General features: G+C 45.8%; 1 protein-coding gene across 1 annotated transcript in view; it reads left to right on the plus strand.

The window, feature by feature from the left end:
- LOC310771168 (CTD small phosphatase-like protein 2-A) overlaps positions 1-16,932 on the plus strand; it is a gene marked incomplete at its 5' end in the record, with an annotated part of 23,961 nt that extends 7,029 nt beyond the window's left edge. Inside the window, 5 exons of the mRNA XM_083663828.1 lie at positions 947-1,009; positions 1,881-1,960; positions 14,226-14,343; positions 15,365-15,460; positions 16,585-16,932. Of these exons, the coding sequence (XP_083519954.1) occupies positions 947-1,009; positions 1,881-1,960; positions 14,226-14,343; positions 15,365-15,460; positions 16,585-16,641 (414 nt within the window). The 3' untranslated portion in view covers positions 16,642-16,932. The remainder of the gene's footprint in view (positions 1-946; positions 1,010-1,880; positions 1,961-14,225; positions 14,344-15,364; positions 15,461-16,584) is intronic.
- Positions 16,933-25,074: the final 8,142 nt, after the last annotated feature.

Raw genomic sequence — 25,074 nt, forward strand, 5'->3', positions numbered from 1 at the left:
ATACCAGTTACTTTGTCAAGTAACTCAAGTTACAAATTGAGTTACATTTTATTAAATCAAAGCACATGTTTAAATAAAGATACAATCATTTCCTAATCAAACTGAGTTTTTATGCAAATAACCACTATAGATGACAATAACAAAGGAAAAGAATAACATTTAGAATGTTGGATTGTTTACACTGACTTCAAGGTGGTTGAAATTATTTTTCGGGATGGTTCCGGGGTGGCGATGTCATTCTGCTGCTGCTGTTGTTTTGGTCAAAGTAATGCAAAAGTAGTGTAATAAGTAACAAGTTACTCTACACATACAGAAATATTGTAAAGTAACTTATTACTTTCAAATGAAAGTAACTAGTAATATGTAGTATATTACATTTTGAACGTAACTTGCTGATCACAAGCGATGTGAATCAGACAAACGCTCGCAGGAAAGTGAGGAAAAAGCTGTTGATCCTCAGCTGCCCCCTGTTTTGCCTGATTTATTGAATGTTCTTTGTTAGTACAGCTTGTTAGTTTGTTGCTGCTGCTGACTTGCATGTGTGTGTGTGTGAGAGGGACAGCGGTGCTTGTGGGAAATGTAGTCCTGGGCCCAGTTGCACAAAAAGCACCTTAGGTTAAGATTTCCCTTAGAGTCAGAGTTAAGGTGTCCATAAAATAGATTCTGCTGCACAAAACACCCTTAAATCTTCTCAATAAGGCTAAACATTTTAAGGAAAACATAAGCACAAGATTTAAGGGTGTTTTGTGCAGCAGATTCTATAATCTTAAAAGGTTGTGAATTTAACTTTGGGATTCCTGCATATACCCTGAAAATAGATTTAGTCAAATATTTGTGTGACTGAAGTGCTAGGTGAACAAGGAGGAACTAAGGAGAAAATGTAGAATATATATGCATTCATTATGGTACAGGACTTTATTTATCGACTCCCTCATCTTCTCATCAGGTATACATGGTCCTGCGGCCGCATGTGATGGAGTTCCTGCAGTCCATGGCAAAGATCTACGAGGTAAGTTTCACGCCCAAGAAAACGAGTTTTGAATATATTTAAAATGAAGCTGCCTGGTTCCTGTGACTACACTACAATAGAGTTTTCTTTGGACAAGCAAGTGCTTTCTGTCTGTATGTTTTCAGTGACAATATTCATCAGAATATGTATATATATATATATATACCGTAATTTCCGTACTATAAGCCGCACCGGAGTATAAGCCGCAGCAGCAAAATTGCCTGTTTGTTACATATATAAGCCGCACCGGACTATAAGCCGCGGGTGTTTTAATGTTTTTTTTTTTGTTTTGTTTTTTGTTTTAATGTTTAATTACCATATGTAAGGGTTCGTGCACAGAGGGGATTGTCGGGAAAGAGATGGCTGTTTGAGGAAGCTCCCATTTATTAACATTTCAACAAAACAACATAACACAACACCACCTGTGTTTTTTTTTACAGTGCACACAGTGTCCGCGGTGTGGTGAAAAGAGGGCAAGAGAGGAAATTAAAACAGAAGTGGATTTATAGTTAGAAAGAGTGCTAAAGAAGAGAGAATTCCGTTTTTTATTTTTATTTTTGCTGAAAAAATCCATAGATAAGCCGCACCGTTATATAAGCCGCAGGGGCCAAAAAACGGGGAAAAAGCCGCGGCTTATAGTCCGAAATTTACGGTATATATATAGTGACTGAATAATATTATAGGCATTTCCCCCATTTCTTTTGTCTCTCTACACAAACGGTAAATGTAAGGTGATTGAACTTTTGCTCTCACAGTATCTTTCTGTGCGGCTTATCTTATCGTCTTTATACATGCAAATAAACTGTGGTAAAGCGTGTTAGCGCTCTGCTCTGGGTGGGATGTTTTCAGCTGCTGTTTGTTTGTGTTCCAGATGTTTGTTTACACGACAGCCAAGAAGCAGTACGCAGAGAAGATCCTGGACATCCTGGACCCCGACCAGAAGCTGTTTCGGTGCGTCTTCCCCACATCCGCGTACACCATCAAAGTCATTCATCAAAGTTTTCCACAACACAGAGACTCACACTCCGTCAGGTTTATTAGTTACACCTGTGTTTCATCAAAGTTTTCCACAACACAGAGGCCCAATCCCAAACCAGCCCCTATCCCCTAACCCTATCCACTACCCCTCCGTTTGCGCGTTCACGCGTAGGTCCGCCATATTAAGGGCGTCCCAAACCAATTCCTACTGAGTGCAGGCGGCTTGTCAAACCCTTAAACAGCGAGTCTGCACTGGTGCAGGCTCGCCGACGGTTGCTGCAGAAACTACGTCCGGAGGAAACACCATTCAAGTGTAAGTTAGTTCCGTCTACTTCTTCCAAGTATTTTAGATCAAACACGTACCTTTATTTCCCTCATAGTGACTTTACATCTCAAACTAAATCATGGAATATGTCGAGTTATTAGTCCACAATTGAGAGGGTATAGGCTACTGTATTCAAGACAAAGTGGCTAAATGAGAGCTAAGCATAGACCTAATAAACACAGTCAAGAGCGATGCGAATATACAGCACGAAATTGCGATGCGAGTTTTGACCCACCTGTCAATCCACAGATGTGTTCCGACGCGTCGGAAGCGAATTTCTGAAAAATCGAAAAAATAAACACCGCAATAACGCTCAGCGAAAAGGACTTAGAAGCTTTATTTTGTAGCCCATGTGTGTCTTTTTCATATTTGTGGATGGTTATTAATTAAAAAATATATACATTTTGTGTGTAGTCTAAAACATGTCTATGCATAGACAACATTATCCTGGGCTAAATGAGAGCTAAGCATAGACATAACGTTAAAATCTTGTGCTCAGATAAATTACCTTTTATGCTAACGTGGAGGACTTCTCTAGTGTATATTTTTGTATTTACTGCTAATTATTCATTTTAATAATGTATTTACTGCTTGGTCTAAAATAGGTCTATACATTAGCCGGCTATATGAGAGCTAAATCATAGACGCCCCATTGAAATCACGTCTATTGTGGAACAGCATGACACAGGCAACGCGTCTGTCCGTCTCCATGGTGACGGCTCCTTCCTGTTTCCGGTAAGGTAGCGAGGGCGTCTCACTTGTTCGGCTTCTCTTTTATGCCTCTCCCCTTAATCAGCAGTGCCCTCTACAGCTGCGAGTGGAACTCCATTTGGAGTGGCACTCGGTAGTGAAGTGGTAGTGAGTAGGGAGTGGTTTGGGATTGGGCCAGAGACTCACACTCCGTCAGGTTTATCAGTTACACCTGTGTTTCATCAAAGTTTTCCACCACACAGAGACTCACACTCCATCAGGTTTATCAGTTACAGTGAACCCTTCTGCGTCCGTGTCTTCCTGTTAGTCGAGGTGCTTCTTGCTATTTTTTCCCTGTAATTTGCCTCGTCAGCGTCTGGGATTTATCCAGTCTGAATTACAGTCACTGACTACGTTTACACACACAAAATATTCAAGTTTTTGCCCTTACTCCGAAAAAAGACTCCACCTTTCATGCGTTCAAACACCTTCTTGAAAAGGTCCGCGTTGGGATATTTGCACATATCCAGAAACCTGTTGATATCCGAGTCTTTCATAATGAAAACCTGTTGATATCCAAGTCTTTCATAATGAAAACCTGTTGATATCCAAGTCTTTCATAATGGCTGAAAGGGTTTCTCCTTCCCACCAGAAAAGTGGGCTTTTCTTTCGGGGATGCATCTCTGGCTAGTTGGTTTGTTTACAAGCACATAGCTACTGTAGCTGACTGTGAATCAGAATCAGAATCAGAATCAGAAAGACTTTAATAATCCCCGGGGGGAAATTGGGACAAATCACAGCTGCTCGTTCACAAAACACACATATCCTAAAATAAATACACAGTAGTAGTGCAATAGTAAAATAAGCAGAATAGAAGAAACAACAACACAACATAGCATGGAGTAAACAGTATAAACAGTATAAACGTTAACCAGTATTACTGCGATAGGAGCAAAGTAGTACAACCTACTAAACCTATCTAAATAGTAACCTATCTAAATTATTGCACACTGAAACATGTATTATTATTCGGCTTGCCCTATACTTTACACGTGGCTCAGCCAGACACATTTCTAGTTAGCCTATCGGCTGGCTCAATCTCAGGGAGACTGAGCGTCTCCGAGGTGCTCTTTTAAGAGAGGCATTAAATAGGCCAATGGCCACAGGCAGGAATGATTTCTTGTGCCTCTCCGTGCTGCATCTAGGTGGAATCAGTCTCTCACTGAATGTACTCCTGTGTTTGACTAGCACGCCGTGGAGTGGGTGCGAGACATTGCTCATGATGGAGCGTAGCCTGGATAACGTTCTCTTCTCTGACACCGCAGTCAGAGAGCCCAGGTCCAGCCCCACAATGTCCCTGGCCTTACGGATCAGTTTGTTAAGTCTGTTGGCATCCGCCGCCTTCAGCCTACTGCCCCAGCACACAATAGCATAGAGGAAGGCACTAGCCACTACCGACTCATAGAACATCCTCAGCATGGTCCGGCAGACGTTGAAGGACCTCAGTCTTCTCAGAAAGTAGAGACGGTTTTGCCCCTTTTTGTAGAGTGCATCAGAGTTCTTAGCCCAGTCCAGTTTGTTGTCAATGTACACTCCAAGGTACTTGTAATCATCCACTATGTCAACACTGACCCCGTGGATTGAAACAGGGGTCACCGGAGCCTTGACCCTCCTCAGGTCCACCACCAGCTCCTTTGTCTTTGACACGTTGAGCTGCAGGTGGTTCTCCTCACACCATGTGACAAAGTTGGCCACCACATCCCGGTACTCATCTTCGTCACCATTTTTGATACATCCCACTATCGCAGAGTCGTCAGAGAACTTCTGAAGGTGGCAAGACTCAGTCAGGTAGGTGAAGTCCGTGGTGTAGATGGTGAAGAAGAAGGGAGAGAAGACCGTCCCCTGTGGAGCTCCAGTATTACTGACCACTCTGTCTGACACACAGTTCTGTAAGCGCACATATTGTGGTCTGCCAGACAGGTAATCCACAATCCAGGCCACCAGGGGGGCATCCACTCGCATCGCCGTCAGCTTCTCGCCCAGTAGAGCCGGCCTGATGGTGTTGAACGCACTGGAGAAGTCAAAGAACATGACTCTCACAGTGCTGGCTGGGTTGTCCAGGTGAGCGTAGGCACGGTTGGTCAGGTAGATGACCGCGTCCTCCACTCCCAGTCGGGGCTGGTAGGCGAACTGGAGGGGGTCAAGGGATGATTTGACTATAGGCCTGAGCTGCTGCAGGACGAGTTTCTCCAGGGTCTTCATGATGTGGGACGTCAAAGCTACCGGCCTGTAGTCATTGGAGCCGCTGGGTCTTGGCTTTTTCGGTACAGGAACGATACAGGACGTTTTCCACATCACGGGGACCTTTTGGAGACTCAGGCTCTTGTTGAAGATCAGCTGCAGTACATCACACAGCTGGGGGGCACAGGCTTTGAGCACCATAGGGCTGACGCCATCCGGGCCAGCTGCTTTTCTCGTGTGTAGTCTCATCAGCTGATTCTTCACCTGGTCCGCTGTGATGGTCAGCGTGGGTGGGGGGGGGGGGGGTGGCATCCTCAGCTCTGAAGCCCTTTGGGGGAGGGGGGGGGGATATGACCTAGTCTCTGGGTGACGGGGTATGAGGGGGGGGGGGAGGGGGGCCATCAAGTGGGCCATCAGCCGGAGCCAGAGAGAGGGCGGGGGGGGGGGGGAGAGCCGTGTGGCGGGGGCTGCTGTTGGAATGCAGCCGTCAGGAGAGTCAGGAGAGTCGGGGGAGGGGGCACCCGGGCCAGCTGCATCAAACCTGTTGAAAAACAGATTCAATTCATTGGCCCGATCAACCCCCCCCCCTCCACCCCCCCGCCCCCTGCTTTGTTAAAGCCCGTGATGGCTCTCACACCTCTCCACACCTCTCTCATATTGTTCTGCTGAAGCTTTGCCTCCAGCTTTGCCCTATAGCACTCTTTAGCTACTCTAATGCTCGCTTTCAGTTCTCCCTGGATGGCTCTGATCCTGTCTCTGTCCCCCGACCTAAATGCACTTTTCTTGGCGTTCAGGATGGCCTTAATGTCTTTAGTTACCCAAGCTTTGTTGTTTGGAAAACATTTTATTACCTTTGTGGGTATGTTGCAGTCCACACAAAAGTTTATGTAGTCCGTAATGCACTCTGTGATTCCATCTATATCCTCTCCATGTGGGTCACAGAGTGCCTGCCAGTCCGTTACCTCAAAGCAGGCTCTAAGCGCCTCAGTTCCCTCCTCTGACCATACTGTAACGTGTCGGGTAATCCAGGTATTACCTGTAATGTGATGTACAAGAGAAGTGTCTAGATTGTAGCTAGGAACTAATGTGTGTGGGTGCGTTCCTAGGGGAAACGGGGTATATAGGACCAGCGGCCGCTGTGCCGGGGGAGTCAAGCTATGGAGTGAGCGAGACCGGGTGTTGTGTGTAGAGCTAGCTCTGTGAAGCTAGCTGCTAGGAGCTAAAGAAGCCTGTGAATAAAGAACCTGTACCAACTACAACTCTCCGTTCTTTGGCGTATCACCGATACGTTACATTGGTGTCAGGCAGTAAAGCGGTAGCGCCTCTGATTCGGTCAAGAGGGGAGAGAGTGAGGAGGAACGGCGGAGAAAAGTTGGAGATCAAAGGCTCGAGCGAACTAGCGGTAGCGAGCTAGCTGTGTGAGCTAGCTGCTACGAGCGCCACGTGTGATGGTGCGATTAGAAGAATGCCTGTCGGCGAACGGGAGAAAAGAAGAGCTGACGACAGAGATCAGCTCGGCGCTGGCGGCCATGGAAGCCCGTGTGTTGAAAGAAGTCAGACGGCTGTTGGAGACGATACCAGCCTGGGCAGAGGGGCTTATGGAGCTGCTACGAGAGCTCGCGCAGCACGGAGAGAAGCGGACGGAGGAGCCACAAAATAGACTGTGCTGGAGCTGTGGAGAACCGGGCCACGTGGCGAGGTGGTGCCGAAGCGAGCCCGGGAGACGGACCGGGTATGCGGGACAACGACATGGACAGCAGGGAGCCTGCTGGGCATGCGGCGCGATCGGACATTTAGCCAGAGAATGTCAAGAAGCTGTCGAGGACTGGAGAACAGCGGGAGAGGAGAGACGTGCGGGCGGTGGACAGGTGAGACTTTGTTGGACGTGCAGGTCGCCTGAACATTTAGCTAGAGACTGCACTAAGAGTGTGAACGCTGGAAGAGACACACAGCCGGGGGAGCAGCCCGAGCAACAAGCAGTGGAGCAGCCTGAGCAACAAGCGGCGGAGCAGCGGGGCAGTACAGAGCCGATTGTGCTGGGCAGGAGAGTGACTGTTGATCCGGCCCAGGCTAGCTGCTCTGGAGCGGGGATCGTTTTGAACAGCCAGAGGGAAGTGAGCGACATCACCTGCAGTGCTGTTACAGTCGGGGGAGTGGCGCTCGTGTCCCCGGGGGAGCGAGAGAGGTCAACGCTGGAGGAACCGGCCCAACCAAGCCGCTACACAACCCCCACGGCTGCACTGCAGAAAGTCGAGGTGGAGATCGACGCCGATGGTGTCCGCCCTGCTGTCCTCAACACGCCGCCCCCTGGGGGAGCGGGACGGGAGGACGAGCGAGTGCAAGACCGGGAGGATGAGAATGTGACTATGGAGGATGTCGATCTGGAGGAGTGGATACGCAGACAGGCGAAGGACGCTAGCGTTGGACCGGTGTACAGGTGGGTGGCGGCCGGATACCGGCCTCGCCTGGAGGAGATGTGCATGTGTTCAAGTACCACGAAGGAACTGTGGGAGTTGTTTCCGGACCTGAGGGTGAGGGAGTCGGGGATTCTGGGGTTAGATGGGCGCGGAAAGAGTGGCAGCGTCGTGGTGGTGCCCAGCTGCCTGCGGGGACTGGCGCTACGGGGGGCGCACAGGGGCCGCAGGGGTCAGGGGCATCGAGGGGCTGAAGAAACACTCAGCCGCCTTTGTCGGGTTTTCTACTGGGTACAGATGAAGGGAGACGTAGAGGACTACTGCCTTAGTTGTGTCGACTGTAATGTACTTCAGGGGGGACAGAAGCTGTAAAAGGGGGGATGGAAATAGTGGTTGAAGTGAAGTGGGATAATGTGAATAAGAAAAAAAGGTTTAAATGAAGGTAATGAAAAAAGAATGATGTAAATGTTGGGGGTTATTGTCGAACTGAAATTATAGGTGGGTTGAATTGAAGATGAGTGTAAAGAAAAGAGGAAAACGAAATAAGGTAAATGTGGGGGTTATTGGTAAATTGAAATGTGTGTAAAAAAAGAGAATTGAAATGTGGGTTGAATTTAAGGAATGGGAAAAGAGGGAAGAAATGAGAAGAAATGCAAATGGTGGTGGTGGAACGAAAATTAAGAAGTAGTGAAATAATAAGAGACAAATTGGGGGAATACAAAATGTTGTGGGGTGGTGTGTTTTGGTACAGGGGGATATGTGTGGGTTGTGGGTGTCAATGTGGGCATTGAGCTAATGTTGGGTGAGGAGTATGTAACGTGTCGGGTAATCCAGGTATTACCTGTAATGTGATGTACAAGAGAAGTGTCTAGATTGTAGCTAGGAACTAATGTGTGTGGGTGCGTTCCTAGGGGAAACGGGGTATATAGGACCAGCGGCCGCTGTGCCGGGGGAGTCAAGCTATGGAGTGAGCGAGACCGGGTGTTGTGTGTAGAGCTAGCTCTGTGAAGCTAGCTGCTAGGAGCTAAAGAAGCCTGTGAATAAAGAACCTGTACCAACTACAACGCTCCGTTCTTTGGCGTATCACCGATACGTTACAATACCCTCACTGTCCTGGAGGATACAGGCAGCTTTTTTACCATCGGGGTATATCTAGATCTGAGGTAGACTAGGTTGTGGTCGGCGCGGCCAAGCGGGGGGAGGGGTGACGAAGAGTAGGCAGCATCCTTCACGTTCGCGTATACATCAAGTCAATAGTTTTATCGCCCCTAGTGCTACAGCTCACGTACTGTTTAAAGTTGGGCAGTGTCTTTGACATAGTCACGTGATTAAAATCTCCTGATATCAGTATCAATGCACTCGGGTGCTTAGATTGGAGTCCCGCAATGGCGTTGTGGATAATGTCACACGCTGATATCGGATTAGCGGAAGGTGGGATGTAGATCGCCACAACAATCACATGAGAGAATTCCCTAGGTACGTAGTATGGCCGTAATCCCACGGCTAAAAGCTCCGTGTCAGGTGAGCACGAGCGTTCTTTAATGCTGATATGGGCCGGATTACACCATTTATTGTTAACAAGAATGGCAAGGCCACCTCCCTTACTTTTACCGCTCGAAGTGCTATCACGGTCTGCCCGTATAGTCTGGAAGCCATCAATAGATGCGTTGCAGTCCGGAATGTCCTTATTTAGCCAGGTTTCCGTGAAGCACATTAGGCTGCACTCGCGAAATTCCCTCTGAGTCCTCGCCAGACCTGTTAATTCCTCCATTTTATTCGATATCGATCTGACGTTGCCCATCATCAGCGAGGGGAGATTAGGCTTGAATCTCCGACGTTCTCTTCTGGCTTCGTTTTTTCTCTGCCTCGCTCTCCTGCCTCTCCCCCTCCTACCACGCCGTGCATTCTCTATCAGTTCCTCCGGAATAAGCGGCGCTGGGACCGACTCGCCGTCCGGCGAACGGAGCTCCAGCAGCTGTGCTCTGCTGTAAACAATGGCCACATGTCCTGGCGCCAGCTGTTGTCCCCAGGCGATACATTGTAGAAGCAGTAAACCGGTCAAAAATACGTTAAAAATTCCTCTGAACCGCATGGTTACAGGCGGATACACTATTTACACAATATATACACACGATAAGTGTTAGAAAAGAGCGATAATAATAATAATAATACAAAGAGCACGGAAACGAACGAGCAGCTGCAACAAGCGACCTTCCTGGTCGACGCCTGCGCACACGCCTCAGGCAAGAGGCCAGGTCTGTCGCAAACTGTCATCAAAACCCCCTGATTGAGACGCATGTTCTGAATGTGCTTGTTGTCCAAAGAATGCTCCTAAAACCAGAATAATATCAACATATCCCACGTCTTAAAAAATGCTACATTAAAGCCTAATTCAGAATATCCAAACGGAATATGCTCACCTGTATACAATTCAGAATATTGTCATTTTGGTTTGGTTTGGTTTATTTGAAAGTTAAGGTGATAATACGGAAGATTTACATTTTCTTGTCTCTGACAACACCTATGGCCATGAGCAGTAATTGCAGATGAGATCCACACAGTGGTGCATATGTGACGTGAAGGTTTTTTTCCTTCTTCTTCTTAATACATTTAAGTTGGCCAGTAGGGGGCAGTAATGCAACACTTGGACGCCAACCACGCAGCTGTCAATCAAATCTTCATAATCCACGCACACATCTCAAATGAAGAAGTTGGTCAGCGGTGCTCATGGATCCTGTAAAGGCTCGCTCCTGGCCAATCCTGACGCTTGACTGCTGCGTAGGCGGGCGCAGGTTGTGTTCTGCCCAAATCTCCAGTGGGATCATAATAACGCAGAAACGGCAACTTGCTTCGACTCCGCCTACCCTCTCTGGCGGGTGCTGGGTGATGACAAAGACGTCAAGAACTGTGCGCCGCTTGTGATATCTTTGTTTTTTAGTTTGGGGGGCGGGGAAAGTGTCGCCACAGACACAAGTTCATAAATGTTGCAATACAGAGAGATGCAAGGGCTTCCATCAATGGGCGATGGGCTTAATCACCATTGTGTTAACTCACTTGAGGATATATAGTGACTTTACAGACATTTATTTACATGAAAATCGTAATCCCTTTTAAAAAGAAAAAACACACAAATAGTCCGCCCATCCCACAGACAGGAAAGAACCACAGTATGCCATTCCATAACTAACGGGAATAATAGTGGACAATATTGGTGTGCATGCGTGTAAACATTCTTAACACATTCACTGCCAGCCGTTTTTTTTTTACTGTAGGTAGCTTCTGCCAGAGGGTTTTTTTGAGGATTCTGGCTCATCTTTCAAGACCCAAGGATTATTTTCTGCTAAGATTTTGTGAACACAAAATATCTCAAAAGAACTAATAGAATGTGTGCTTTCTCTGTCTAAAAGAGTTAGTTTGTAGAGTTAGTAGTTATGTAGGCATTAGCACTTGAATACAGCATGGTTTCAGCGTCTGAAAATTTAAGCTGAGATAATTAGCTTTTTGTGAAATTCGATAGAACAGTCACTTTAACCATTCATTTTTGGCATCAGTAAGACGTCAGACATCTAAACAATAGTTTTGAACAGTAATTTCCTCCATAACAGCAGGAAACACCCCTCTCCTTCAAACTCCTCCCTCCGTGTGTGTTCTTCTTGGCTGCAGCGGGCGTGTCACAAGCTCGTTTCTGCTGCTGCTGTAACCTCCCGTCACCAGGCTCACTGCTTTGCTGCTGCTCCTGTCTGCTGGCGGCCGCTAGGCAAGTCTGGATGGGCTCGCTCGTTTCTTGGGTTTTCGGTTGAGAGCTTTGATGAAGCTTTTGCGACTCTGGTCTTATTTATGCTGCGTGTTTCAAAGTGTCTTGCACCCATAATCTATTATGCAAATTTGCAATCCCCCCCCGCCAGCTCCCAAACGCGAAAGCGAAAGCGTTTTCGCCAATCCATTTTCATGAGAATGGCTTCCTCACACTGCTTTTTGCTTGCCTTCCTCTAGTCGGGAGAGCACTGTCGCCACTTAGTGGGTCGGTGGAATGGGTTGTACACGTTCGGTGGCTCCAATATTTTTATAGGAGACGTGGGGGGCATTGATCCACGTCCCACCGTTTTTTTTTGACGACTCAACTCGTCATTGGCAGTCAACCGTTGGATTTTTTTTGACGAGTCAACTCGCCATTGCCAGTGAATGTGTTAAAGTCGAGCTGAACCCAAAAATGACTTTTCTTTTCTTTTAGTTCAAATACCTGGGTATGCAGTGCACCTATTTAATAATGTATGCCAAAAAAATCACAAAAATATAATTTCTTTAGTTTTTCACACTTTTTCACATCAAAAGTTCATTTTTCAAGATGTCATTGATAACAGTAATCTACAGTTTGCTGATGTCACCTAGTACTATCAAATTTTTACCCCATTTCAACCAATCATATCATGACATGCAGCTATCAATCAAATCTTCATTTCAGGATAATTTTCTCTTCCAAATGAAGTAGAAAATGGCGCCTAGTGCCTGTCATCTGGCAGAATTCCTATCCCATAAACTAACTACTAACTTGGCCAATTGTATGAAACATGAACAAAAAACAAAAACTATAATCTCTAAGAATGCAAAGAAATGTAACTGGCTCGTTAAAACGCGCATTCCAGGAATATCGTATTTACAGAAATAGCGTAAATGGCGCGCGCTTGAGAGCGTGGTGGTCAGGGGTCGCCCCTCGGAGATTCCAGGCGGGCGGGCAGCACCCATGCATCGGATTGTCCGCTCGCTCCGCATGAAGCAGGTGGCTGCCTGGTACTCTGCGGATCCCACTCGCGTAGCACGACAACACGCTGAATCCCACTCGATTTGGGGGTTGAACACGCCATGATTGACCAATGCAAAAGCCAGTCGACAATTGTCAAATCAAATCATCAACACCATATATGGTCCGCCTCTCAATTTGTTTTCAGTCTAAAACGGACTCAGACGCACGTGACGAACGGGTTCAGCTCGACTTTAATGAGTTGAGCAGTAAAATGAGCTTGAAGCGTCCAGCATGTTGTGTGACTTGTTGTTTATGTCTTTATCTAGGTACCGTCTGTACCAGAGGCCTGTACTACGAATGTTGTATTAGAAGATCCAGGATCTGTCCCTTGATCTGGTTTGTCTAAACCAGATCAGCTCGATTGTAGTTAACTTGTACTACGAACGTCGATTGGCACTCGTTAACTCGAACCAGGTTTTTCTAATCAAGCTGACAGCGCGTGCACATGAAAATGCCCGTGCACTGGAGCTCGTGCCCGCAAAAGAGGCGTGGTTTTTAACAACTGCCAATCAGAGTGCAATATGGACTGCTCCAACTCCGACAGCGCCAGACACGCCTATTTCCTCATTGAATGAAACCGCAAATACAAATCTGCGTTGGATATTATTACTGTTCCGAATGACTGTCTAAAGTGACCACTTTTATCCACACCAGTAATTTATTTGAAGAGCGGTTTCGTAGGCTATCTACAGCTCTCTATCTACAGTCTTTTGTGGAAGCAATGTGTAATCTATCTCAGTCCAAAATCCGTATGTAGCTATAGACCATTTAGGCTCAATGAATAATAATGATCCGTGTCTGTACTTTGTTCAGTATATTGTATTTCAATTTGTAACCGTCAAATAAAATAAAATAAAATAAAATAAAATCAATGTGTTTAGTCGCACTGATTGAATAATTCCTATAGGCTAATCAATAAAAAAAAGAATGATAATAAAATAAAATAAATGCTTCTGAACTGAATCGACACGGTATGTGCGGGCATAGATTTCATTTTTAAAAAATAGTCTATTTTGTGGTCACATGGCTATTGTAATGTCAGCAGAGTCGCATATCTCCATATTTCATATAATGATGCTGGAAATATGAAGTTCAATCACATCATACAGGCCAAAAGCAACAGAGTTGCAGCTGCAAAATGCAGGAGTAGCCTAGATATGAATCATCTTAATATGGGATCGCCTGTGTGCAGGTGATCCCATATTAAATTGCTTAGATGTAGTAGGCTGTATGACCATTTCAATTCCAACCCAACGTCAGTCTCAGCTCCGTTGCGCACACGGCACCGTGCGCTTTGGAGACGTTTATGTAACCTTTTTATGCCGGTTTAGTGATATGTCTCCACTCACTATTCAGCTGCAATCGATCAGCGGGGTCAAACAACGTATCTAGGCTACTTGAGAGCACAAAAATGAATATATAAAAACATATTCCAAAGTGGTAAGTAGGGCTTAATTAAAATGTAGCCTGCAACAAGTGCAAGGCTTTAGTCCTTGGTTAATTCAACATTACAATTTGTGCTCCTTCCTCGTCCAGAAAGGGGTTGGCCATTTTTCCAAACTGCTGATTTGATTGGTTCGTGGGCGGTGTATTTAAGGTCTAATCTTATCCTTGCAACTTAACCTGCTGCGGACCAGGTTAAGTGTGAAGCATAAGTTGCTATGGAAATATATGTCGGTAAGAAGTTAACTTGCTTTGTAGTACGGCCAAACCAGGTTTAAACCTGAAGTTACCTCGCTAAACCACTAATCTTGCTTTGTAGTACAGGCCCCAGGAGGACTGCATCTGTGTCTTGGGACATTATGTGAAGGACCTGGGCGTTCTGGGCAGAGACCTGGCCAAGATGGTGGTCCTGGACAATGCCCCCCACACCTACCCATACCATGTAAGCACCCACACCCACCTACTCAACCCACCTACAAGAAGCTAACACAATTAAAGAATGTATCAGAACGACTGGTTTGATCATAGCTTCACTGTTATCTCTCTACCTACAATACACATGATGGAATTCTGGACAAAATCATATCTGACAATACAAATATTCTCATATTTGGGTCCGAGAGACAACATTTCATCAAATGGAGGTCCGTGGCCCTAATGTGGACTCAATTAGTATCAACCAAGAATTTAAAGTCCCTGGAAACCAGAAATATTTTTTTATTATTAATTATTTTTATTTATTGTGTGTGTGTGTGTGTGTGTGTGTGTGTGTGTGTGTGTGTGTGTGTGTGTGTGTGTGTGTGTGTGTGTGTGCATGTGCGTGTGCGTGCGTGCGTGCGCGCGTGTGTGCGTGTGTTGCTCGGCGCATAGCCTACTGACAGAGAGGAAGAGATCTCTGCCGCTGCGAGTGCACAGCGCTTGTGTGTGTGTGTGTGCGCGCGTGCGTGCATGCGTGTGATTCGATTAAATCTTATGACGTGATAAGATCATGCATTTTAGCACCGCGCGCACCGCTCTCTTCAATGAGGAAATGGAAATCCAGACCTTGTAGAAAAGTGTTGATTTTTGGGGTTAGGGTTGAAAGTAATGTCAACCATTTTCTGAGGCACACAATTACTAACATAAGACCCTAAATTTAATAGTTAGAAGGTTTTTGTGGATTTTGGTTTCCAGGGATTTTAAATTTCATTTATCCGTCTCAGTCACAATTGTAGCACAGTTTGCAGCTCGAAAAATGTCATGTTAAGAAGATGAATTCCAAACATGAAGACTTACAATTGTGTTTTTTAAAGAGACCTTTTGGGGTGGTGTCCTAATGTAACTCCCTCTTATCTCACCTCAGTACAGAGGGAAGAGCGTTTGTATTTGAGGTGGTGTACTAATGTAACTCCCTCTTATCTCACCTCAGTACAGAGGGAAGAGCGTTTGTATGAATTGAGGGTGATTTTTATTTTGTTTTGTAGCTGAGGAACACGATGCCCATCACGAGCTGGTCTGGAGCGCAGGAGGACACAGAGCTGCAGAGGCTCATCCCCTACCTGGATCAACTGGCTACCACTGTGAGTCACTGCTATCACATGACATCACCTTTATTACCCGCTTGTTTCATTTGTGGATGATTTTTGTTTTATTGTTATTATTAATTTATTTTATTTTTATTTTTATTTCTTTATTTTTCTTGATAGAGGCCCATTCCTACCATGAATAAAATATGTTTTTTGAATTCTGAGAAATAGTCAAGGGCGATATTGGTCCTTGATCAGCGAGCTGCGCAATCACTGGACAGGCGACCTGTCAATCACGCCCAAGCCTTTATTTTTTATCATCTATTTTACTCTAAACGGGTGAATTAGATAGAACTTCGCCCCCCATACAGTTGGCTTAGAACTTAACTATAGAGACCAAAACTGTTTTTTGTACCAGCCAGGGCTGTAAACATGTTTATTTCTGCTGTAAAGTCAGGCGTTTTAACATGAGGTGAATGGGGAATGACTCCCTTTTGCAGCCAGCCTCAAGTGGCCATTTTTGGAAGTTGGCACCTTGCATGACTGCAGATTGCGACGGTGTGTGATGTGAGCATGGATGGGTGAATGTAGACATTACTGTAAAGCACTTTGAGCGGTCGTCAGACTGCCAAAAAGCACTACAGTATATAAATCCAGTTAATTTACCATTTTACATGTGAGGGTGTCACCTTAGGCTTTGGGGAAAAGAGTGATCGCCATTTTTCACCATTTTATAGATCAAATGACTAATTGATTCGTCGAGAAAATAATCAACAGATAAATCCATAATGAAAATAATCGGTAGTTGCAACCCTAGTCCTGTTCTCCAAACATCTGGTCAGCTGCTGAAACTATGATTATTTACCTTGATTATACCTTCATAGTTACTCCACATGATATCAGTCTATGGAATAAAACTCCTTGTGATTATTGTGGTATTGATGTCTAGTGTGTGTGTGTGTGTGTGTGTGTGTGTGTGTGTGTGTGTGTGTGTGTGTGTGTGTGTTCTCGTGTGTGTGTGTGTGTGTGTGTGTGTGTGTGTGTGTGTGTGTGTGTGTGTGTTCTCGTGTGTGTGTCTGTGTGTGTTCTCGTATGTGTGTGTGTGTGTGTGTGTGTGTTCTCGTGTGTGTGTGTGTGTGTGTGTGTGTGTGTGTGTGTTCTCGTATGTGTGTGTTTAGGAGGATTTCCGGGAGACGCTGGAGGAGGAAGGATCATTTCCACCGGCTGCTGTCTGAAGACTGACACCGCTCCCCGCTTCGATTGCTTGTTTCTCTCATGAGATCTGGCAACCCTGCTCCTCTCCCTCGGACTGTCGGTTCCAGACTGAATCCTAGATGCAGCTTGACTTGTACCGTCTTGAAGCCAGCAGCACACCCTCTGTCTCCCCTAATGACTTGAAAGGCTGTGTGGCACTTTTATACTGTTATACTGTTTATACTCGTAACTTTAAATTCTATTAATTTCGCTGTTCTTTTTTTGCAAATAGAATTGATGTACTGTAAATATTATGTTGTGAATAAATCATTATTTTTCAGGCAGACTGATTATTTGCTTTTGGCAGATATACATATTACTTACTGTATATAATGCATTTCAATACTATCTAATAATATTAATATTAGTCTTTATTCTTTATATATATTTTACATCCAGTCTGCTCCACAGTGAGAGCAGTGAGAATGATCTGAACAGTCTCCTCTGTCTTTCTCTCACTGTGCTTTGTTCAAATGAAAGTAAAATTATTCCCATCCAGCAACCCAGTTTGTCTCTCATTAATGTGCTAATCCATAAGATTCTAGATGGGTGTTTTTATTTTATTTAGTCTTTGTTGCTGACAGCTGAACAATGCTTTGTCGGAAGGTGTTGAAAGTATTGTCACGACACAGGTGAGGCTATTTTACAACCTGTGATCTCTGGATTACACGTATCTAGAGAGGTGATAATAGTGTATTTTTACTTCAGAAATGTGATATTCTATATACAGTCCATGTATTCTACGTATCAGTGGATTGCAGAAGCGCAACCTGCCAACATTTTATTCTGGGTTAGGCTGCCTTGTATCAAGTGAAATTTAGAGGCTGCTGTTAAACCTTTTCACACTGCCAGTAGATGGAGAAACACCTGTAACACCTGCTGTCAATCATAGAGGAGACCTTAGCTGTTCTTATCATGATGCACTCAGCAAGAGGTTTATGTAAAACCACATGCATCTCATCAACACCTGAAGGTCATTTATTTTCTTAGTCTTTGCACACACAGTCAGTTTTTTTCATCCAAAATTGACGCATGAAAAAAAAAAAAAAATACGACCTCATTTGTGTGGCCCAATCTCAATGTCCGCACTCACAGACTCACGGACTTTGAGGCGCGTGCCCGCGAGGTGTGCGATCATCATTGACACACCGAGTCCGACAATTACGTCCGTCCGTCATTTAAGTTTTCGGACGAGGTTCGATTTTCTGTGTTTTTCGCATCAGTCAATAGCTTTTTGCGAGCTGGGACCCGTCTGTGTTTTCAGATGACGGATTAAGAAAACGCATATGAAGAACAAGCGAACTGTGTGCAAAGACCTTTAATCTTAAAGTAGGTACTGAAATGCTAGTTAACATGCCTGACCGGAAGTTGGACACAAAGCTCTCCAGTATTAATTTGAATACGTTTTAAGGCCTAAACATGGTCGTCCGTCAGAGCCTCGCCCCGCCCTCCGAAATGTGGCGAAAACACAGCTCATAGTTCAGGGTTCAGTGGCTCGAAAGCGGACATGTTTGGAGAGAAGCTCGCGCTGTTAGAAAAAAAATCAGGCACAACGCGAGCGGCCGTTGGAGCTAGCGAATAACCACGCCCAACAAATTTACGTAATTTGACGCGCCCGCCCCTCGCTCCACCCCCGCGCCCTTCACGGCAGGGTGAGCATAATTCAGCCGCACGGGGAGGGGGCGCCGTCGGCTGACGGGGGCTGCTCGAAAATGTGACTTCACGGCGACGATACGTGCGTGACGTCAGCTGCAGGAGAGTTGTGATTGGCCGTTGCCTTGGCTCTTCGTCGTAAAGTCGCCTTTCAAGGCAGGATGTTAGATTATAACGAACTAGTTGTGTGGCTTAGCCTTCCCAAATGTTGAGGGTCGTTTTTTAGAATTTAATACATAGAATTGGGAATGTTACATTCAATTTCATTCAGACTGCCTGGCACACAATCTCCGCCATTTTCACACGGAGCTTCCACAGGAGGAGGGAGGGTGTAGTGGCGTCCGAGCATGTAGGGCTCGCTGGCGCCGCCAGACGGCGAGACGGCTCCAATTCGAGGCGGACGGACGACCATGTTTAGGCCAGGCCTATAAAACAGAGCAATTCGTGATTTTGTTACTGTAGTTTCTGCAGAGTAACGTCCATGTACCTTTATGTATTGCAAAGGGATCTGACGGATAGTGCAGTAACAGTCAGCAGCTATGATAGCGCAGCCAGGGGGGGAGGAAGTCCATATGGTCCATCCGGTCATGGGGCACAGGACATTACGTCATCACAGGATTAACGCGATTGGCTGCCTCAGATCTGTTCAAATCTGAGCCAGCCAATCACGTTGTCCTGCGTTGTTTGGGACGTGTATAAAAGGCGACCGCAGATGGGGGTGGGTGGGGGGAACCCCCAGAGAGAGAGGGGGGAGAGGAGGAGAGAGAGGGGGAGAGGAGAGAGGGGGAACCAGAGGAGAGGAGGGGAGAGGAGAGAGGGGGAACCAGAGGAGAGGAGGGGAGAGAGGAGAGCAGAGGGGGAGAGGAGAGGGGGAACCAGAGGAGAGAGAGGGGGGAGAGGGGGAACCAGAGGGGGGAGAGGAGGAGAGAGAGGGGGAACCAGAGGAGAGGGGAGAGAGGAGGAGAGAGAGGGGGGAACCAGAGAGGAGAGCAGAGGGGGAACCAGAGGAGAGGAGGGGAGAGAGGGGGAGAGGAGGAGAGAGGGGGAGAGGAGAGAGGGGGAACCAGAGGAGAGGAGGGGAGAGAGGAGAGCAGAGGGGGAGAGGAGAGGGGGAACCAGAGGAGAGAGAGGGGGGAGAGGGGGAACCAGAGGGGGGAGAGGAGGAGAGAGAGGGGGAACCAGAGGAGAGGGGAGAGAGGAGGAGAGAGAGGGGGGAACCAGAGAGGAGAGCAGAGGGGGAACCAGAGGAGAGGAGGGGAGAGAGGGGGAGAGGAGGAGAGAGGGGGAACCAGAGGAGAGGAGGGGAGAGAGGGGGAGAGGAGAGCAGAGGGGGAACCAGAGGAGAGAGAGGGGGGAGAGGAGGAGAGAGAGGGGGAGAGGAGAGAGGGGGAACCAGGGGAGAGAGGGGAGAGGAGAGAGGGGGAACCAGAGGAGAGGAGGGGAGAGAGGAGAGCAGAGGGGGAGAGGAGAGGGGGAACCAGAGGAGAGAGAGGGGGGAGAGGGGGAACCAGAGGAGAGAGAGGGGGAGAGGAGGAGAGAGAGGGGGAACCAGAGGAGAGGGGAGAGAGGAGGAGAGAGGGGGGGAACCAGAGAGGAGAGCAGAGGGGGAACCAGAGGAGAGGAGGGGAGAGAGGGGGAGAGGAGGAGAGAGAGGGGCAGAGGAGAGAGGGGGAACCAGAGGAGAGGAGGGGAGAGAGGGGGAGAGGAGAGCAGAGGGGGAACCAGAGGAGAGAGAGGGGCGAGAGGAGGAGAGAGAGGGGGAGAGGAGAGAGGGGGAACCAGGGGAGAGAAGGGGAGAGGAGGAGAGAAGAGAGGGGGAACCAGAGGAGAGGAGGGGAGAGAGGAGAGGAGAGCAGAGGGGGAGAGGAGAGGGGGAACCAGAGGAGGGGAGAGGAGAGGGGGAACCAGAGGAGAGGAGGGGAGAGGAGGAGAGCAGAGGGGGAGAGGAGAGGGAGAGAGGGGGAGAGGAGAGGGGGAACCCCTCCCTCCCACCCCCACAGTGCCCAGGGGCACTGTAGGAGTGGGCAATTCTTTCCACCATACTGATTTACATAAAGTAAGTGAAGGGCCATACATTTGACATCATACCTGCCAACACTTGCAGGAGTCTCCCTATTTTTAACCCTCTCTCCTGCTGTGATTGGTCATTTCTCATGTTAATGCCCCTATACACACACACATACATATATATATATAGCCTACCGGTGTGTGTCATATATATATATATATATATATATATATATATATATATATATATATATATATATATATATATATATATATATATATATATATATATATATATATATACAGTATATATATAAAGAAAGTCAAATAACATTAAAATAGGATGGCATGTAGGATTTTGTCTTTCAATATCCTCATTGCAGCCTCGCTTGGTGTTGTTGCTTCTCACAGGAATGTGTCCCTCTAACAGAGAGCCCAACATGAGCATGAGCGCCTGGCAAATGAGGAAACTGGAGCAACTCCTTAAACATCCGTTTTGTTAGCATTCCATTTGCAGAAAAGTTGAGCTGGGAAGTTCACTGTTCACTTCTCAGATTCACTCGCTAGCCATTGTTAGCAATAACAGTTGATAACAACCCAGATAGCAAAAGACGTTAATTCAACGTTGAATTTTGGTCAAATTGGTTATTTGTGGTTGAGGTTGAAAAATCTATGTTGACTCAATGTTAAATTACAGATACCATTTCAACGTTTGAAAAAATGTTGTTGAATCAACATTGTATAGATGCTGGTTTTTCAATGTTGAAATGTCAACATTAAAATGACATAGTTTCAATGTGTGGTGGGCTGATTGCTGTGGGCCCCCTCCCCCTTGCGAGGGTAGGCGGGGGCAGCTCGCGAGACCAGCTAGATCTCCCGGGACTTGAGTTAAAACTGTTTGGCGGGCAATGGGCAATGTCTGGCTCTCTGGCTCCCTGGAGGAAAGTGGAAATTCAGGAGACAAACTGGTAAGTCCTTATGAGATTATAATGTATTATCCCCTTGTGATACCATCATCTGGCTGTCATCGTTTGACTAAATGTTAACTTTGTGAATTATTGCCGTGGCAACTGAGGTTGTAGCTGCTGTCGACTAACGTTAGCAGCTAGCATGCTATGTGCCTCATAAAGGCTGATGCTAGCTAACGCTAACATTAGCCAGACAAACGGGTACATCCTTATGATATTATAATTTATTATCCCCTTGAGATACCATCATCTGGCTGTAATCGTTTGACTAAATGTTAACTTTGTGAATTATTGCCGTGGCAACTGAGGTTGTAGCTGCTGTCGACTAACGTTAGCAGCTAGCATGCTATGTGCCCCATAAAGGCTGATGCTAGCTAACGCTAACATTAGCCAGACAAACGGGTAAATCGTTATGATATTATAATTTATTATCCCCTTGAGATACCATCATCTGGCTGTCATCGTTTGACTAAATGTTAACTTCGTGAATTATTGCCGTGGCAACTTAGTCCGGAGGTTGTAGCTTGTTAACATTATTAGCTGGTATGCTGACTCTTGAGGCACACACGTAGCTTGTGGGCCTGTAGGGGGGTGCGTGCTGCGGTGCTGCGAGCCCGACTCCGCTGCACCTCGGGGTGGGTGCAGCGGAGTCGAGCCCCGGGCCGCCGGCCGTCTGGAGCTCATGTGGCGATTAGTCCGGACCAATTCCGCAGTGGAGAACGGACCGTTTATTTCAGTACTGCAGCGAACATAATGTACAGCTTCACTGTCACGCATGAAACTCTTCCTCTGATAACTGAAGTAACTTTCAGTTCTCTCTAGTCTTAGCGTTTCGCTAGGCTAAACACACACACACACCACTGACTGCGTGTCACGTCATCACGTCGCCCCTCTCTCTCTCACACACACACACACACACACACACACACACACCTCACTGACTACGTGTCCACGTCATCACGTCGCTCCTGTAGGCTTATGTCTGACCCAAAACATTGACAGCATATCGCCCAGCCCTAATCCAACCATGAGCAATTAGGCTCTATCAATGCAATATGCTCTTGCACAACAATCCACAATAATATATACCAAATAATATAGACCAAATAAAGAAAAAACATTGCGTGGATGCATAACTGGGACGTATCCTCAGTAGACGCAGGCAGGATTTTGTCAATGTAGTCATATTTGCATTGCACCTGAAGGCTGATATATTTTTAATGTTAGTTTATGCATTATTTTTGATTCTGATTTGTTTTTCTCCATTTTCAGGGTTGTGATACAAGGAGTTGAGAGGATTCGCTGCAATACACAAGGCCAAGTAATAATTCCAATTATAGTAGCACCACCTCTCTTTACTTAAGATTACATTACATTACGTCATTTGGCAGACGCTTTTATCCAAAGCGACTTACAATAACACACTTTTTGTCAGCAATAGAACAACCAACTATAGAGCACAGTCTATGACAACTACAGATTCTTAAGGAACGAGTTTAGTTTAGGATTTTTTTTTATTTTTTTTTAATAGAAAGAGAAAGAAGTTAGATCTTCTATAAGAAGATGACTTCTTATTGGGCTAAGAGACGTAGAGTCAGCAGAATTGTAAGGGGCATCGAGAAAGATATCATTGAGGAATATGAGGAAACTCTTTATAATCAAAGGGAAAATTTACACCACTGTGTGAATAGGGAACCACCCTTCAGAATATCACACGTTTCCCAACCAGCTTCCCATGTACAAATGGAAAGTGATGATACGGATGGTAGTGTAGCTGGAAATGATGAAGTTGAATCAGATCATGTACAAATGGAAAATGATCATACAGATCGTAGTGTAGCTGGGAATGATGAAGTTAAATCAGATTCTGACTCTGACCCCGATGATGAACATCGGCCTGTTGTTAGCAATAACAGTTGATAACAAGGCATTTCGTGGCATTTTGCGCATACAAACACTGCAGCAACATGTCCACACAGATAGAAGTAGGCCGTGCTGTGTGTACAGCTGATTTAATGAGACACAAACAAGACAGAAGTGCTAAATAGCATTTATACGATTATAACTACTGTTGTTGCGCAGATGAGCCATCTTGGATTTTTGAGGTCGGGGCTGCGAGGCTCCTACGAGTTTGGAATGGGAAATACCAGCTGGTTTAATGAGACAGTAACAGAGCCAACGTTTCAGGGTTGATCTAACAGCACACTGGTTTGACTGGAGTTAGAAGTTCTACACACACAGGCAAACCGTGTGACCTGACCAATCAATGAGTTACATTGGATCGGGTTGAATCGAATGGAAAATCACACTAAAGATGTCAACATATTTAAAATGTTCTATATTGTCACACATTAATCAACCTGCCACACATTAGAAAATACACATTGGAGAGAACATCATAGCCAGAAATACAATATAATACATTGAAGAAGTTGAAAAATAGTATAAAAGTAGCAAAGAATAGTATCTGCACGTCCCGATCACCTTTTTTTGCCTCCGAGTCATATGATTTTGAGTATCTGCCGATACCGAGTCCCGATCCGATATTTCTGCAATGCATTGCAGAAATAGTTGGGACAACAAGTTGGGACAACTTGGATGCTTTTTCCCCCCTTTCTTCTAAGTGTTTAAGTGTTTTTATTTTAACCAACCAATATGACATCTTTGTACGGCTCTTTTATCACAACCACAACTCAGTTAGTGCAGCATTGGTTTTAAACCAAGTAAACAAAATAAAATATCTTTACAGCTTATGGTAAAGGGGGTACTTTGATTCAGAAATCAGGGAAAGGGGGTACTGAAGCCAGAAATGTTTGGGACCCACTGACTTCTCTGGCTATCTCTGGGCTGGTATTAATTTGCATGCGGCGTTTCACTGGCTGTCTGCTATTGTTTCGAGTTTCGGCCAATGAGCCACATCAATAGAATTAAGCATGCTTGCTAGATGGGGGCGGGGTGCAGCTCTGTTTACAAGTGAGACAACATGGAGAGTCACTGAGGACAGTCTGCGTGGATTAAAATGATTGAAACTTTATCTGTGAGACGAGTGCAGTCCGGCCACTTCATCTGACAACATGGAGGAACGACAGATTTTATTCACAAGACAGACGGAATGCAGACAACAAAAAGACATGTTCATTATGGCAACTTTACTGATGCAGGCAGGCAGTGCAGAACACTTCTGGCTTTTCTTCCTAGTCCGACTCCTAGGTGAGTTTAATCATGATCCCTAACTAACGTTACGTCTTGTTTCTGTTTTAGCCACTGTGCGACCATCTAGTTATTATGGTTGGACATGTGTTTTTGTATGTTTTATCGCGTTCTGATGTGTCGCTAGTCGAACACTAAACAAAGAGTATGGAAGGAAAGAAGCGACAATTGACAATAGAACCGTGGCCATTTTGGCGCCGCAGACAACAGGACAATAGCACAGAGGTTTGTTGCGCCCCAAAATGGCCGATCTCTTGTGCGCTGTTGCAATAGATTAGTTGTCGCTTCTTATCAATGCTCACTACTAAAGTTAAAACTGCGTGTGTTGCTGCGCAAGAGGGCTCGTGTTTACGATGAATATGACAAATTGCAATGATAAAATAAATGACAGATTGTTTATTTGGATGACTGAAATGTGAGAATTGCCATATTTGTTTTGTGACGTTGTTATCATTGTTTTTATACATAAAAATCCGATCTCTTCCCCCCGAATCCGGATCAGTTGAAAATCACGTGATCGGCCCCGATTTCCGATCACGTGATCGGATCGGGACAACCCTAATCTGCAGTAAACAC

Source organism: Poromitra crassiceps (assembly GCF_964638095.1).
Source record: "Poromitra crassiceps genome assembly, contig: HAP1_SCAFFOLD_385, whole genome shotgun sequence".
NCBI classification, from domain to species: Eukaryota; Metazoa; Chordata; class Actinopteri; order Beryciformes; family Melamphaidae; genus Poromitra; species Poromitra crassiceps.